The sequence below is a fragment of the Microtus ochrogaster genome, chromosome 18, assembly GCF_000317375.1.
Source record: "Microtus ochrogaster isolate Prairie Vole_2 chromosome 18, MicOch1.0, whole genome shotgun sequence".
Taxonomy (NCBI): domain Eukaryota; kingdom Metazoa; phylum Chordata; class Mammalia; order Rodentia; family Cricetidae; genus Microtus; species Microtus ochrogaster.
The window spans coordinates 26,272,598-26,285,356 of NC_022020.1; the positions used below are offsets into that span (position 1 = coordinate 26,272,598).

The following is a 12,759-nucleotide window of genomic DNA, read 5'->3' on the forward strand; positions in this document are numbered from 1 at the left end:
CTAACACCTCCAGGCAAAGGAGGTGGTGGGGGGACGCCAGGCAAAGGAGGGGGAGCGGGTATACTAACACCTCCAGGCAAAGGAGGAGGTGGGGGAATGGCAGCACCTCCAGGCAAAGGAGGGGGAGCGGGTATATCAGCACCTCCAGGCAAAGGAGGGGGAGGAGGTGGAAAGGTACCTCCAGGAAGAGGAGGTGGGGGTGGGGGAGGTGGAATAACAGTGCCAGGGTCACCAGGCAGAGGCGGGGCAGGGGGAACAGCAGCACTGCTAGAAACAGAAGGAGCAACAGCCACAGCAGAGAGAGAAGCCATTTCCTTCTTGGCATCTTCTAGTTCTTTTGACAGCTTGGCAACCTAAAGAAGCAACACAGAATTAGTACTTCTCACCCCACTTCAGTGACTACTAGAGCTGCAAGGACCTAGAAAAGCACTTAACCCAAAGTTCTGTTTAACCATAGATGGATTGAGAGGTCAGAGTACATGATTCTTCTCAAAGTCACATTGCTACTTAGGAGCAGAGTAAAACTAGAACTCAGTTTAGTTTTAGGGTGCTAACTGAAGTATGTGCTATACAGTTAATCCCACAACTATACAAATGATCAAGTTAGCACTACCGTAGGTTGTCTACATTTTTGTAACTGCAGAGAAAAGAGAGTGAAGGTGTCACAGAAGCATAAACTAAGTTGGATAGGCAAATAAGCCAAGAGCTTACTGTTGACTCCCAAATGCATAGGTCAGTTCTGGATTCTGCCATAAGTAACTTTAATCTTTCTTTACAGTCTTCTATATCTGTATCTAAATGTTTTGTCTTATAATACCATACTTCCAAAGCAAGACTAAAACCATTAAATGACTGTTAAAACACACCATCTACCTGATGATCCAGCTGTTCTTCCCTAGCACAGGGAACCTATGACCGTGTGACCCATGACCAGCACAGCTGAGCTATGGAGGGCAGCTGCAGTCCTGCTCACACATTACCTCTCCGGTCAGCTTTGACACCTCCGCTTCTAGATCTTGTTTTTCTGTAGCAATCTGCTGCTTTTCAGAATCCAGTGCATCCTTTTCTCCTTGCAGATCCTGAAGTTTCTGCTCAAAGTCATTTTCCATCTTTTTCATTTCTACTTGTAACTCATGCCGGGCTGTTAACTCTGAGTCCAACTAAAGAAGAAAAAAAAAAATCAGATTCCCAGCAATCTGTCTGTCATAGCCTCAGTTGTAAACGCAACAAAAACCTACAGTCACCAGGAAAGAGGGAACCTCAACTGAAGAATTTCTCAGATCAGACTGGCCTGTGGTCATGTCTGCGTAGCATACTCCTAACTGCTACTGTGAATTGTGCCATCCCTAGGCAGGTAGACCTGGGATGTTTAAGAAAGGTAGCTGATCAAGTCAGTGGTAAGAGGCCAGGAAGCAGCATTCCTCTAGTTTCTGCTTCAAGTTCCAGCCTTAGCTTCCCTGATGACAGACTATCAAGTGGAAGATGAAATAAACCCTTTCCTCTTCAAGTTGCTTTAGGTCCTGGTGTTGATCACAGCAACAGAAACCAAACTAGGATGCTGCCCATCCCAGTTAGAAACATAAGGGCTAGTTCCTGCAATTTACTATTTTGTCTCAACACCTACTCTATAGAGCTTACTGACCCATCTAAGTAATGCTTTGAAAAGAACAGTATGATCTTGACTTTAAAATCAAAGTTAAAGGGAGGAGACAAGAGATCATGTTCATAGTCTTGCTACTTAAATAGCCAGAAACCAAGTCAGCTAATCGAAGACTTGAAAGACCTCTAATCATGTCCTGGTTAGTTTTATGTCAACTTGATACAAGCTAGAGTCATCATAGAGGAGGGAGCCTCAATTGAGAAAATGCCCCTATAGCTAGGCAGTGGTGGGGCAGCACTCAGGAGGCAGAGGAAGACTGAGTTCGAGGCCAGTCTAAGTTCAAAGATGAGTTCCAGGACAGGACAGCCAAGGCTACAGAGAAACCCTCTCTCAAAAGTCAAAAAACCAAAAAAGAAAAAGAAGGGGACAAAAAAGAAAGAAAATTAAAAAAAAAAGAAAAGAAAAAAAAGAAAATGCCCCTGTAAAATTGGGCTGTAGGCAAGCCCGCGGGGCATTTTCTTAATTAGTGATTGATATGGGAGGGCTCAGTCCAATGTGGGCCGGACCACCTCTGTAGGCTGGTGTTTCTGACTTAAGAAAGCATGAGCAAGTCATGTAAGCAGCACCCCTCCATGGCCTCCGCATCAGCTCCTGCCTCCAGGTTCCTGCCCTGGGTGAGCTCCTGTTCTCACTGCCATTGATGATCAACTGTTATAGGGAACTTTGAGTGAAATAAATCTCTTCCTCCTCAAGTTGCTTTTGGTCATGGTGTTTCAACACAGCAATAGTGGCCCTAACTAAACAAACCAGGACAGCTGCCTTGCACAATTCCAGCCACAGCAGAAATCCTTAATTACTACAGAAATAACGGGAATTGAGGCATATTCCACTTCCTACTGTCCTGGAGTAAGAGGAACACTTACATAGAGTATCATCTGTCTTTGCTGGCTTGCCTGGTGGCCCAAGAACATTGCGAGATCACCTCAAGCTTCTCATTTCACATCAATACTCTGTCTCACTAACAAAAAGATTCTGAATGCTTTCAAAATATCGTAGACAATATTGTCTCACATGTCAAGAAACAATTATCTTCAAAGAAAAATATATACCCTAAACTTACGTGTGTATGTTTGTTTTGCACATATATGTATTTGTGGTTTACACTAGAGATTGAACGTAGGCTTTCTCACAAGAAAAGCAAGCACTGATCCCCCCATACGCACCTTTTTTTCTAGCTCTGTAGCTTTGGCCTCAGATTTTTCCACCTTTGTTTTATCAATCATTTGATCTGAAAATAAAAAACAATTTGATCTGAAAACAACTCAGTAAGTAAAGTTCTGTTTCCTAAGCCTGTGCCTCTGCTCCTAAGCCGCCAATATACTCAAGGGCAGTTGTCTATCTATCCTTTTGTTGCTGTTATTCTTAATGTTCTACACTAGAACAAGAAATGCAAGTTTCAATTAAATACAATCTACACTTTCTCTTAATTTTATTTATACAGTTGTTATACTTTTTGTGTGTATGTGAGTGCATGAGTGTATATGTACGGGTTGAGTATAGGCATGTGTATGTAATAAGACATGTGAAAGTCAGATGACAACTATCAGGAGCGGCACTTGCCACCATAAGGAATCTGGGGCAAAACTCAGGTCCTCAGGCTTGCATGCAAGCACCTCTACTTACTGCCACCTTGCATGTCCTCGAGCTATGATTTCTAAGTGCGAGGTATAGCAATCACATGAAGGATGGCCAGTGTGATCTTTATGATTTTGAGACCAGCAGGGTCAGAAAACGCTGAAGTCTGCAAAAAGCAGTATATAAGAAAAGGCAAGATTTTCAATTTGTGCAAAAATAAACTAAAGAGACCACATAATCCTAGCAAAAAGGGTATACTAAGAAAGAACAGAAATAGGGGCAAGAATAATTTCATTGAAAGAAAAAAAACAAGCGGTATAAGAACTGAATGTTTTGATGAGTCAAGTAGGAAAGCCTACTTACCAATCAATCCCTCGATATCAATCTGGAGGTGCCGGCACCTGAAGTCAGGATCAGTTCCATTCTTGTGCAGAACTATCTGAGAAATACATTCTTCAATCAATTTATAGTACTGTGGCCTATAAAAGAAACAAAACAGACTTACCAAAGTGAAATCAAAATGTAACTTCCAGAAGTATTCTGGATCAAGAAAACTTCTTTGACAATAAAGAATTAAGGATAAGTATTCTGAAAAGAACTTTGGTGAAGCTAAAAAGCATCACTGCTGTACTAGGGACTTCTCTTCTAGATCAGCTCTTCTTCTTCCTACTTCAGATACTCAACAGTTCTTATAGGCCGGGCTGTAGTTCACTCGTGTGGAAAACATGAATGTCAACATGAACACTCTCATGCACACACTTAAAAAGATTTATTTTTTATTGTGTGTATATCTGTACATATCTGTGTATATGTACATGTATAAAAGTGCCCATGGAGGTCACAAGTGTCAGATGGAATTACAGGTAGTTTGTGAAGCTCATATGAGTGTTGGGAACTACTGGATCCTCCACAAGAATAGTATGAATGCTTAACATCTGAGCTATCTCTCATCCCCCAACAAACAGGGTTTCTCTGTCAAACAGTCCTGGCTGTTCTGGAACGCACTTTGTAGATCTGGCTAGCCTTGAACTCACAGAGATCTGCCTGCCGCTGCCTCCTGAGTGCTGGGATTAAAGGTGCATGACACCACTGCCCTGTCCCAACATACTTTCTTAATATCTGCTTCCCAATGCCAGTACTTTCCCATTTATATAAACAGTTAGGCTTGACTCGTATGATCCTCCTTGTCAGGCTACTGCTGATCTCTACATTCAGGCAACCAGAAAGAATTTTAGGTTGCCATCTGTCTTTACTGTCATCCTTACCCCACTTAACCATTCCTTTCTAAGGGCGTTCCACACAATGACTATTCCAAAGAGGTGCCTTTCAAGTGAACTAAAGCAGTTGTTATGTTGATCAAACAGCTGACAACCTCTTTTAGATTTGTGACTAATGAACCCCCACAATGTTTTTCCTTTCTTTTGAAACTTTCTAGAACAATCTTTGAATTTAAGGATGCTGCTTTCCCCCTCAGACTCAACATTTCCCACACGTATATAAGCTTACCTAGCCTCATAATCATTCCGAACCAATAGGAGATGCTGCAGGATGGACAGGAAGTGTGGCTCTGCCTTTGAGTCTTTCACTGTGTTCAAAAGAATCTGGAAGATTTCACCAAAGTCAGTAGAAAGAAGAGGCTAAGGAAATCAAACATTTAGAAGCTGTTTGACAGGTGGCTTGCTGGAAGATGTCACTTCCACTCTAACAACTGTTCCGAAAAAATCTCTAGTTCCTTTAGCCAAGAGTGCTACTATCCATAGACAAAGGATCCCTAGGACTTAGCCTGAAAATCTACGACAGAAAATAAAAATAGAACCACCTCAAAGTTACCCGTGGCAGGTAATCAAATACGTAATAGAAATATTGTTTGTCATCCAAAGAGTTCTACATAGCACCCATCTCAGTAAGTTATTGCATTCTAAGAAACATACAGATTTGGATGGATGCTTTAAGATGGGAGGGCAATCTGGTTACAACATCTGCTACTTTACTGCCAGGTTGATGGATGCTTTCAGGTTAAAAAGGTCACCTTTAAAGGCTTTCCTGGTCCATGATGGACAGCAATATAAAGACACCAGTCTTATTAAAAATAAATATATCTATTTTTGAGACAGGGTCTCTCTATGTAGCCCTAGCTGTCCTGGAGCTCACCATACAGACCAGGCTGTCCTAAAAGTCAAGATCCCCTCCTAAGGGCTAGGAGACAAATTCAAGGCGTGTGCCACCACACTCAGTCTTATGCCCTACTCTCTAAGTCATCACTTGCCACAACAGTCCATAATTCAGTCATCAGTCATAAAAGGATATTCCATCTCCATGCGAATGTCTTCTAGCCGTCCCTTCAGATCATACAAATCTTCCTCCGCTTGTTCATCAAACACGTTTAGCTGTACTCTCATATCGTCATTGTCAATCTCCCGAAGCTCCTGGCAATGATAGAAGAAGTCAGGGAACCCAAAAATTTCCTGTGTGCCTAGAAATCCAAACCTTTCAACCTGGTGTTTAAGTTGAAAACCAGAATCACCTCAGGGATGACCAGGGCTGTGCGAGCAGGGAGGAACAATCCAGACTTCTTAATGAAATGTTTTATCTTACCTGCAACACCTGATGCAGCCCCAAGCGCATTAGTTCACTTCGAATGTGAACTCGGAAGTCAAATTCTTCTGCGGGAGTGATGAGAGCATTGATCAGCTGTAGGCATCCCACCTGAAATAAGCAAATCCAGCTGCTATGTCAGCATTAAGCCTTATAAATAAGGATTCCACTATTTATATACATTCTGGAGCTCCATAAAAAGATACACAACAAAAACTGTAGGAAAGAATTTTAATTAGAGCAACAAAACATTGTTGAGTGCAAGTCTAGAGTACTTAGTGAAGGAATCCAAGGATCTAACAGAATATGTTCCTATAGAAAACTGCCCTTCCTCAGGTGCTAATAACTAATTTACTCCCCCAATGTCACAAGGAGGAAAGTAGTTATTTGTTTTTTAGAGGATAAAATCATTTTCTTCAGGAAAAAACACTAAAATATAAAAGACATAGTTGAGAACCACTCTATTATTTTTATTAAAAACTTTTAAAAACTTTTAGTATTTTTAATTATGTGTGCATTAATGTGTGTGTGTGTGTGTCTGTGTGTCTGTGTGTGTGTGTGTGTATGTGAATGCACACATGAATACCAGTGTCAGAAACCTCTGGAGCTAGAGTTACAGACAGTTGTGAGCTGTCTGACAAGGGTGCTGGGAATTGAACTTGGTCTTCTGGAAGAGCAGTATATGCTCTTAAATGATGAGCCATCTCTCCAGACCCCATATAGTCTATTAAAAGGCCAAATGACACTAGACATGGTGGTGTAGACCCATGAATCAGGAGGCAGGAAAATCACCAATATTTGCCCAGGCAATTATCACATGTTTAATTCCAGAACTTGGGAGGCAAAAAGATCAGCTATGTACTAGCTTGTACTATATAATGAGTTTGAGGCCAGCCCAGACTCTAACACAAAATAAAAAATTAAAAAGGGCTCCCAGGTTCAGTGGTCGTTCAGTAGTAGGGGGCTTGCCCAGTATAAGCAAAGCCCTCGGTTCAATTTCCTGCACCACAGAAAAATAAAAGGACAAATGAACTCTGGTCTTTCCATTTTGAATTCTATTCTATTCTGTTCTATTGTTGGCCCAATTTTAAGAGTGTATCTACATACTTTGAGTGCAATGGAGGTCCCACTTTTTAATCCATCCAACAGTGGCTGGAAGCGTTCAAGCTCATCCATTTCAGCTCTCTCTGTCATTGCCTCCAAAACTCGTTCATTCCTGTCCAAAATAAAAGAAAGTGAATTGCCCAGGTGCACTGACATAGACATGGATAGATTTGGCAGGCAATTAGGAAACAAGACATTATCAATGCTTTCAGGCATCTGAAATTATTCTCTTAACACCCACAGACACTAGAATTTGATAAAAAGGAATGGATTATCTTCTAAGAAAAAAAAAATTTCCTAAAACCCTTCTTAGACTCCTACTCATGAATACAAAATTAAGACCTCTGAGCTATGAAATATAAATTACTCTGACTTTTTAAGGACCATTTAATATTAAGAGTACTAATCAATCTCTAAAAAACATTACATGTGGTCCACTTTTAGAATTTTCTTCTCAGAGTATCATGATGATAACAAAAAAGATTCTGTTTAAAGCACTGTGGATCTTCAGATAACTCTACCTGCACTAAAATCCTAACATTCACTTCTGAGAAGAAATACGGCCTTACTACTAAGCCTCTAAACACCAAAAGGACACCAAAATAACTCAATTTTCCTCTATGCTACAAGATGGTAAAATGGAAAATGCAGAAATAGTTCCAATTACATACATGTCGTCTGGCTGTGGTAGGATACAAAGAGCAGACAGCAGCTTAGCTGCATCAATCATCATATTGGGAACAGCAGGATCCATGGCTCTGACCAGCAGTAGGATTCCTTCTTCTGTGTCCAACATGGTTTTGATTCCAAACTGTTAAGACAAGAACAAAGGAGTGAGGCTTAACAACAACACACATAAGCAAGGACATGCTTAGGGCTTTTTATGAATAGAATGTTATCTCCTCAAATACATGTAAGAATGTTAATCCCCTAGAACCCTAGAATGTAGCCTCTTGGGATATAGTCTTAATCTGGTATTCCTGGTCCCTGTGGAAGGGAGAACTCTACATCCCAGACATGTACACACACAGCATCACAAGAACACCAAGTGGAAATAAGAATAATGCATCTATAAACCAGTGTCAGCGAGCTACTAGAGAGCAGAAGGGAAACACAGAACACACTCTCCCTCCCAGCCTCAGGAAGAACCCGTCCTGGCTGACAGAGGATCTTGGACTTCCATCCTTCAGAACTGAGACCATGAATTTCTGTTGTTTAAGATACTCACTTTGGAGACTCTAGAAACTAGCACAGGAATAGAGGATATATTCTCAATAATAGTTAAACAGAGAAGATTACAACAAAATAAACTTCCTAAGACACACAACAAACTTTCATGTTCCCAGGTGGTGGTAGCACACACCTCTAATCCCAGCACTCGGGAGGCAGGCAGGGGGATCTCTGTGAGTTCGAGGCCAGCCTAGTCTACAGAGCTAGTTCCAGGACAGACAGCAAAGCTACAGAGAAACCCTGTCTCAAAAAATAAAATAAAATAAAATAAATTCACATCTACACAGTGAGTTCCAGCATAGCCAGGACTGTATAGTGAGATCAGACATTGACTTTACAAAAAAATAAGTTAGGAATGAATATTTTGGAAGAAATGGCATGCTGGCAGACACCTGCAATCCCAGCTCTTGGGAGGTGGAAGCAGAAGCAACAAGAGGTCAAACAAACTGAAGGGAAATTTGGACTTCTTGAGACTGGGATAAATGAATGTAGGAAAGAGGCAAGGAAATAACATTTCAAACAATAACTACAGGTCAAACAAGATCAGTAAAAAGACTGTAAAGTACAAGAACACTTAGCCTACACTCTGAAACAGAAATGAGAACTAGTGGGACGAATTCCGTGGAGGCTCACATACACTGCAGTGAAGTACAGTTACAGTATGGAGAGGAAAGCCAAAGCCTTGAGCCTCAGTTTCTTCTCCTTCTGGCAGACTACAAAGGAGAAATAGTGAAGATCTAGATGGCAGCTGTGGTCACTAGGGAAAACCTCACCTTGTTGTTCATGAAAGCTTTCAAGCAGCGGATGATCTCATGCTGGTTCCGGCTGTCGTAGTTTCTGCACACAGAAAACACAATCAGCAAAGTCCCTTTATTTTATAATACATTCGCTTTCCATATGATTGTTCAGTCTTTCAAACAAGGACATCAGGAATACTTTCAACTAGCAGCTAAGCAGAATCTAACAGACAGTTATGAATGCAGCCCAGCATGTTCATAAATGACAGCATTATGTTGTCATGTCAAAAGGTAGTACAGCCCTACATCACAAAGCACTTGACCCAGAAACACTAACAAAATTATCAACTGGCTAATACACTTGTAATTTGAGAATTTAGTATTAAATTAAAAACCTGCCAATTTGGGATTGGGCATAACTCAATAGTACAACACTTGCCTAGCACTGTTTAACAGTATTAAAACATGTGTTGAGTGTGCAAACAAAACTTCATCCCTTAACTCCCTTTAGGCAGCTGGGTACTAAATTCTTTTAGATACTCTCCTATTACTCCTTCCCAATACTGAAAAGGCTTTATATCTGAGAAAGTACACACAGACCCAATCCCATGTACTGTTTGTCTAAGAAAAGATTCCAGAAGAATTGGGCACTTTGGATGGCAGCATAACGGCCTAAAATAGTTATGGTATTCAAGAATTTATCCCAATACTGAAGACTACTATAAAACTAAACCCAAACTAATAATGTATACTCCAAAAAAGACCTCCAAGTGTAATGTGACCCAGAGCAGATCACAGCACAACTGAAGATGAAATCAGATCCTCTTTCCAGACAGAAAAACAACTGGAGACTAATAACCTTTACTGGTATATCTTTTCCAATCTATACTCTCATCCTCTAATCTCTTCCACAAGAAACTTCATTTTCATCCAACAGCATATTCCCCTAGTCCATGAATCTGAATTTAACTGTTGTTATTTCCTTAATGAACAGCCCACTCTGGCCCTCAACCTAGAAAATATAAAGACCCAAAATTCCTTACCCAGAAATCTCCTCTTTCTCATCATGGAGTCGTTTGAGAATATCCAATAAGGAGGCTAGGCCCTCAGCACCAAATGTCTGCACCCAACTGTAAAAAATAGATGAAAGGCAATGTAGTATCAATTTAAGTCAATAAAGGCTATTTGCAAACTCTATCCTAGAAATCCTTTACCTCCCATCCAGACCTTTCTCATACTTCCCTACCTCCTTTGGTTGTGAACTACGGCATGAGTTTCTGGTACTGTTCCCTCAGAATTCTCACCTGACAGGGTTATTGTTGAGAGAGACTCGAAGGGACTCAAGGCAACTAAGCAGATGCATATCCCGCAAGCCTGACCTCAGCTCCTGAATGTACATCATGGCAGACCTAGAGCTTTCTTTCTGGTTCATGCCCTGGAAAGAGGCATATAGAGAGGTCAATAAACACTGAGCCTAGACTAAGTTATTAGCTAATATTCATCACACAGTATAAAAATTAACAGGGCAGACACCCATTATACAAACTACCAAACTACATGAGATTCATAAATAGTTCATGAACTTAAAAATAAGTCTGGGAAAAAAAAGTATAGAAAGGTGGCAAGTCAAGACTTAAGAGTAAGTCAAGAGGAGGCTTATCTACCAGGATTAAGCAGAATTAATAGAAACATAGAATAGTCCATAAAATTAGCAGAATAAGCAGGTTTGGGGTAAGGATGCAGCCTCCTGTGAGCTTCTGCCCTAGAGCTTACAGCTGAGGAAGCGTGCAAATACTGGGACACCATCTCCCTCTTGATGACAATGTCCTTCTCTCTCAAAGGCTGTTGCTTCTCCTCATTCAGGTTCATATCCACCTAGCAAAGGGAGGGAGCAGGGAGGCAGAGAGAAAAAAATAAAATTACCATGTAAGTTTTTGTTTTGTTTTGTTTTTCTGTGACAGGGTCTTACGATGTAGCTCTTGCTGTCCAAGACCTCACTACGTAGACCAGGCTTGTCTTGAACTCACAGAATTCTCCCTGCCTCTTGTAAGTTTTCAGTGTTTAATATTTATTATACTTAGTAACGAGTTGACACAGTAAATCATTAGTGAACAAATATGTTTTCTTGATTCCTAGAAATTTAAGTTATGGTAACCAATAAAAATCCCTCAGGGATAAAATCTAATTAAGTGCAGTACAGATCCCCCACAGACACCATCCTTGGTATGAAGCCTGCATGATGGCATACATGCTGGGTATACATACACTCTACCACTGAGCTTCATCTTTAAACCACTGGACACTTTAAAATATATAGACTTCTGACGGTTTCCCTAGGAAACAATAGACTCTTGATACATTTTCTTTTGTATTACTGAGAGGAAACCATACATAATATTTTCTTCATTAAAGGCAGACCTTCATCTCTCCAGTACTGGAAAACTGCTGCCATTAAAAAAAAAAAAAAAGAAGATCAACACCAACAAAATCTGCCTGAACTTTCAGGCCTAATCATTTATACTGGTTATTGCAGAGTGTCCACGCAAAGTGTCCTTGTTCTCACTAGACAGCAAAGTAACTCACAACCATGCATAGCTCAAAACTAAACCGACTTCAGATACAGTTTTTAAAGGCCTTCTATTTAGTAAGCTCTTTCCAAATTCCCCACTAAACAGAGGACCGAATGCAAACGATGCCTTTGTATTCCTCAGCTTTTTCTTTGTACAGAGGTCACTATAAATGCTTCCTCACTTCATCTTCTGACTTAGCCTCAAAGTGGTGACCACACTACCACAGGGCTTGGTCCAGCCACACTACATTTTTGTGGCTAGGGTATTGCCAGGCAGACATCCATTAACGAGGTAGTCAGTAAACAGATATTCCCAAGTTTAACTCACAGATTCTAATCCCATGGACTGGAATTTACATATTTACTCGTTATTTCATGGGGTTAATATTAAAACATTTCACATTAAGCCTAAAATTCTTTATAGTAAACATCAATTAGGAGACCATTCGTTTAAAAACAACCACCACAGACAGACAAATGCCCATAACTGCGAGCTGGGCAGGCGACATCACTCAGAAGATGACTCACCAGCATCTGCTCAAAGAAGACTAGGATTTGCTCATCAGTGTATTCTTGCAATGGCTGCGCAGTGGGGTCATCTCCATACAATGCAGAGGAGTTTCTGTGAGCAGAATTGGTTTTTTCCTTCTCCTTCTTAATCCTCATGCTGGTAAATCTCTCCAGCTAAGAAAGAGAAAGAAGTATTAGCAGCGATCCACATTCCTCACCTAACAAACCAAACACCAAATAGCCAACACTTTACCCTCTTACCCTGGCTTAGTATTTTTAGTTTATGCAGTCAAGATTTATATGGCATAAGAAGAAATCATTTTTCCTCAGATCTATCATAGCATACTGACTTTATTCTCATTTATAATAAAGTGTAAGAAACAGAAAATGCTGCATTAAGGTTTCAAACCTCTCTAGACTCGTGTAGTGGCATAAACCTTTAATCCCAGCACTCTAAAGGCAGAGTAGGTGGATCTCTTTGAGTTCAAGGCCAGCCTGGTCCACAGAGTTCCAGGACAGTAAGGGCTAATATCAAGTTCAAGGCTAACCTGGGTTTACAATAAGGGACCCTATTTGATGAAGGTAGAGGCAGTAATAAGCTACAGTACCATCAGTTCAATCCACTGAAAATATCTGTAACTGTATGCAAAAAAAGCACTGTGGGGCTTCAAATGGTGTAAGTGACATCTAGAATGCAGGATTAATTCTAGCTAAAACTGCCCAACTGTGGAAGTTTAAAAAAAAAAAAAACACCAAAGAAAGCATGCAATGGGTTAAAC

The 12,759-nt window shown here is 40.6% G+C and overlaps 1 protein-coding gene across 2 annotated transcripts in view; it reads right to left on the reverse strand.

The window, feature by feature from the left end:
- Diaph1 (diaphanous related formin 1) overlaps positions 1-12,759 on the reverse strand; it is a 98,955-nt gene that overhangs the window by 54,333 nt on the left and 31,863 nt on the right. The window contains exons 3-16 of one of the 2 annotated variants that reach the window (XM_013349574.2): positions 11,999-12,154; positions 10,675-10,776; positions 10,206-10,336; positions 9,945-10,031; positions 8,938-9,001; positions 7,606-7,745; positions 6,938-7,046; positions 5,831-5,941; positions 5,543-5,661; positions 4,742-4,858; positions 3,599-3,714; positions 2,824-2,888; positions 981-1,160; positions 8-353 (exon numbers count right to left, since the gene is read on the reverse strand). In XM_013349574.2, coding sequence (XP_013205028.1) covers positions 8-353; positions 981-1,160; positions 2,824-2,888; positions 3,599-3,714; positions 4,742-4,858; positions 5,543-5,661; positions 5,831-5,941; positions 6,938-7,046; positions 7,606-7,745; positions 8,938-9,001; positions 9,945-10,031; positions 10,206-10,336; positions 10,675-10,776; positions 11,999-12,154 — 1,843 coding nt within the window. Of the gene's footprint in view, positions 1-3; positions 354-980; positions 1,161-2,823; positions 2,889-3,598; positions 3,715-4,741; positions 4,859-5,542; positions 5,662-5,830; positions 5,942-6,937; positions 7,047-7,605; positions 7,746-8,937; positions 9,002-9,944; positions 10,032-10,205; positions 10,337-10,674; positions 10,777-11,998; positions 12,155-12,759 lie in introns of both variants that reach the window. The other variant, XM_005356006.3, reaches the window with a different exon arrangement.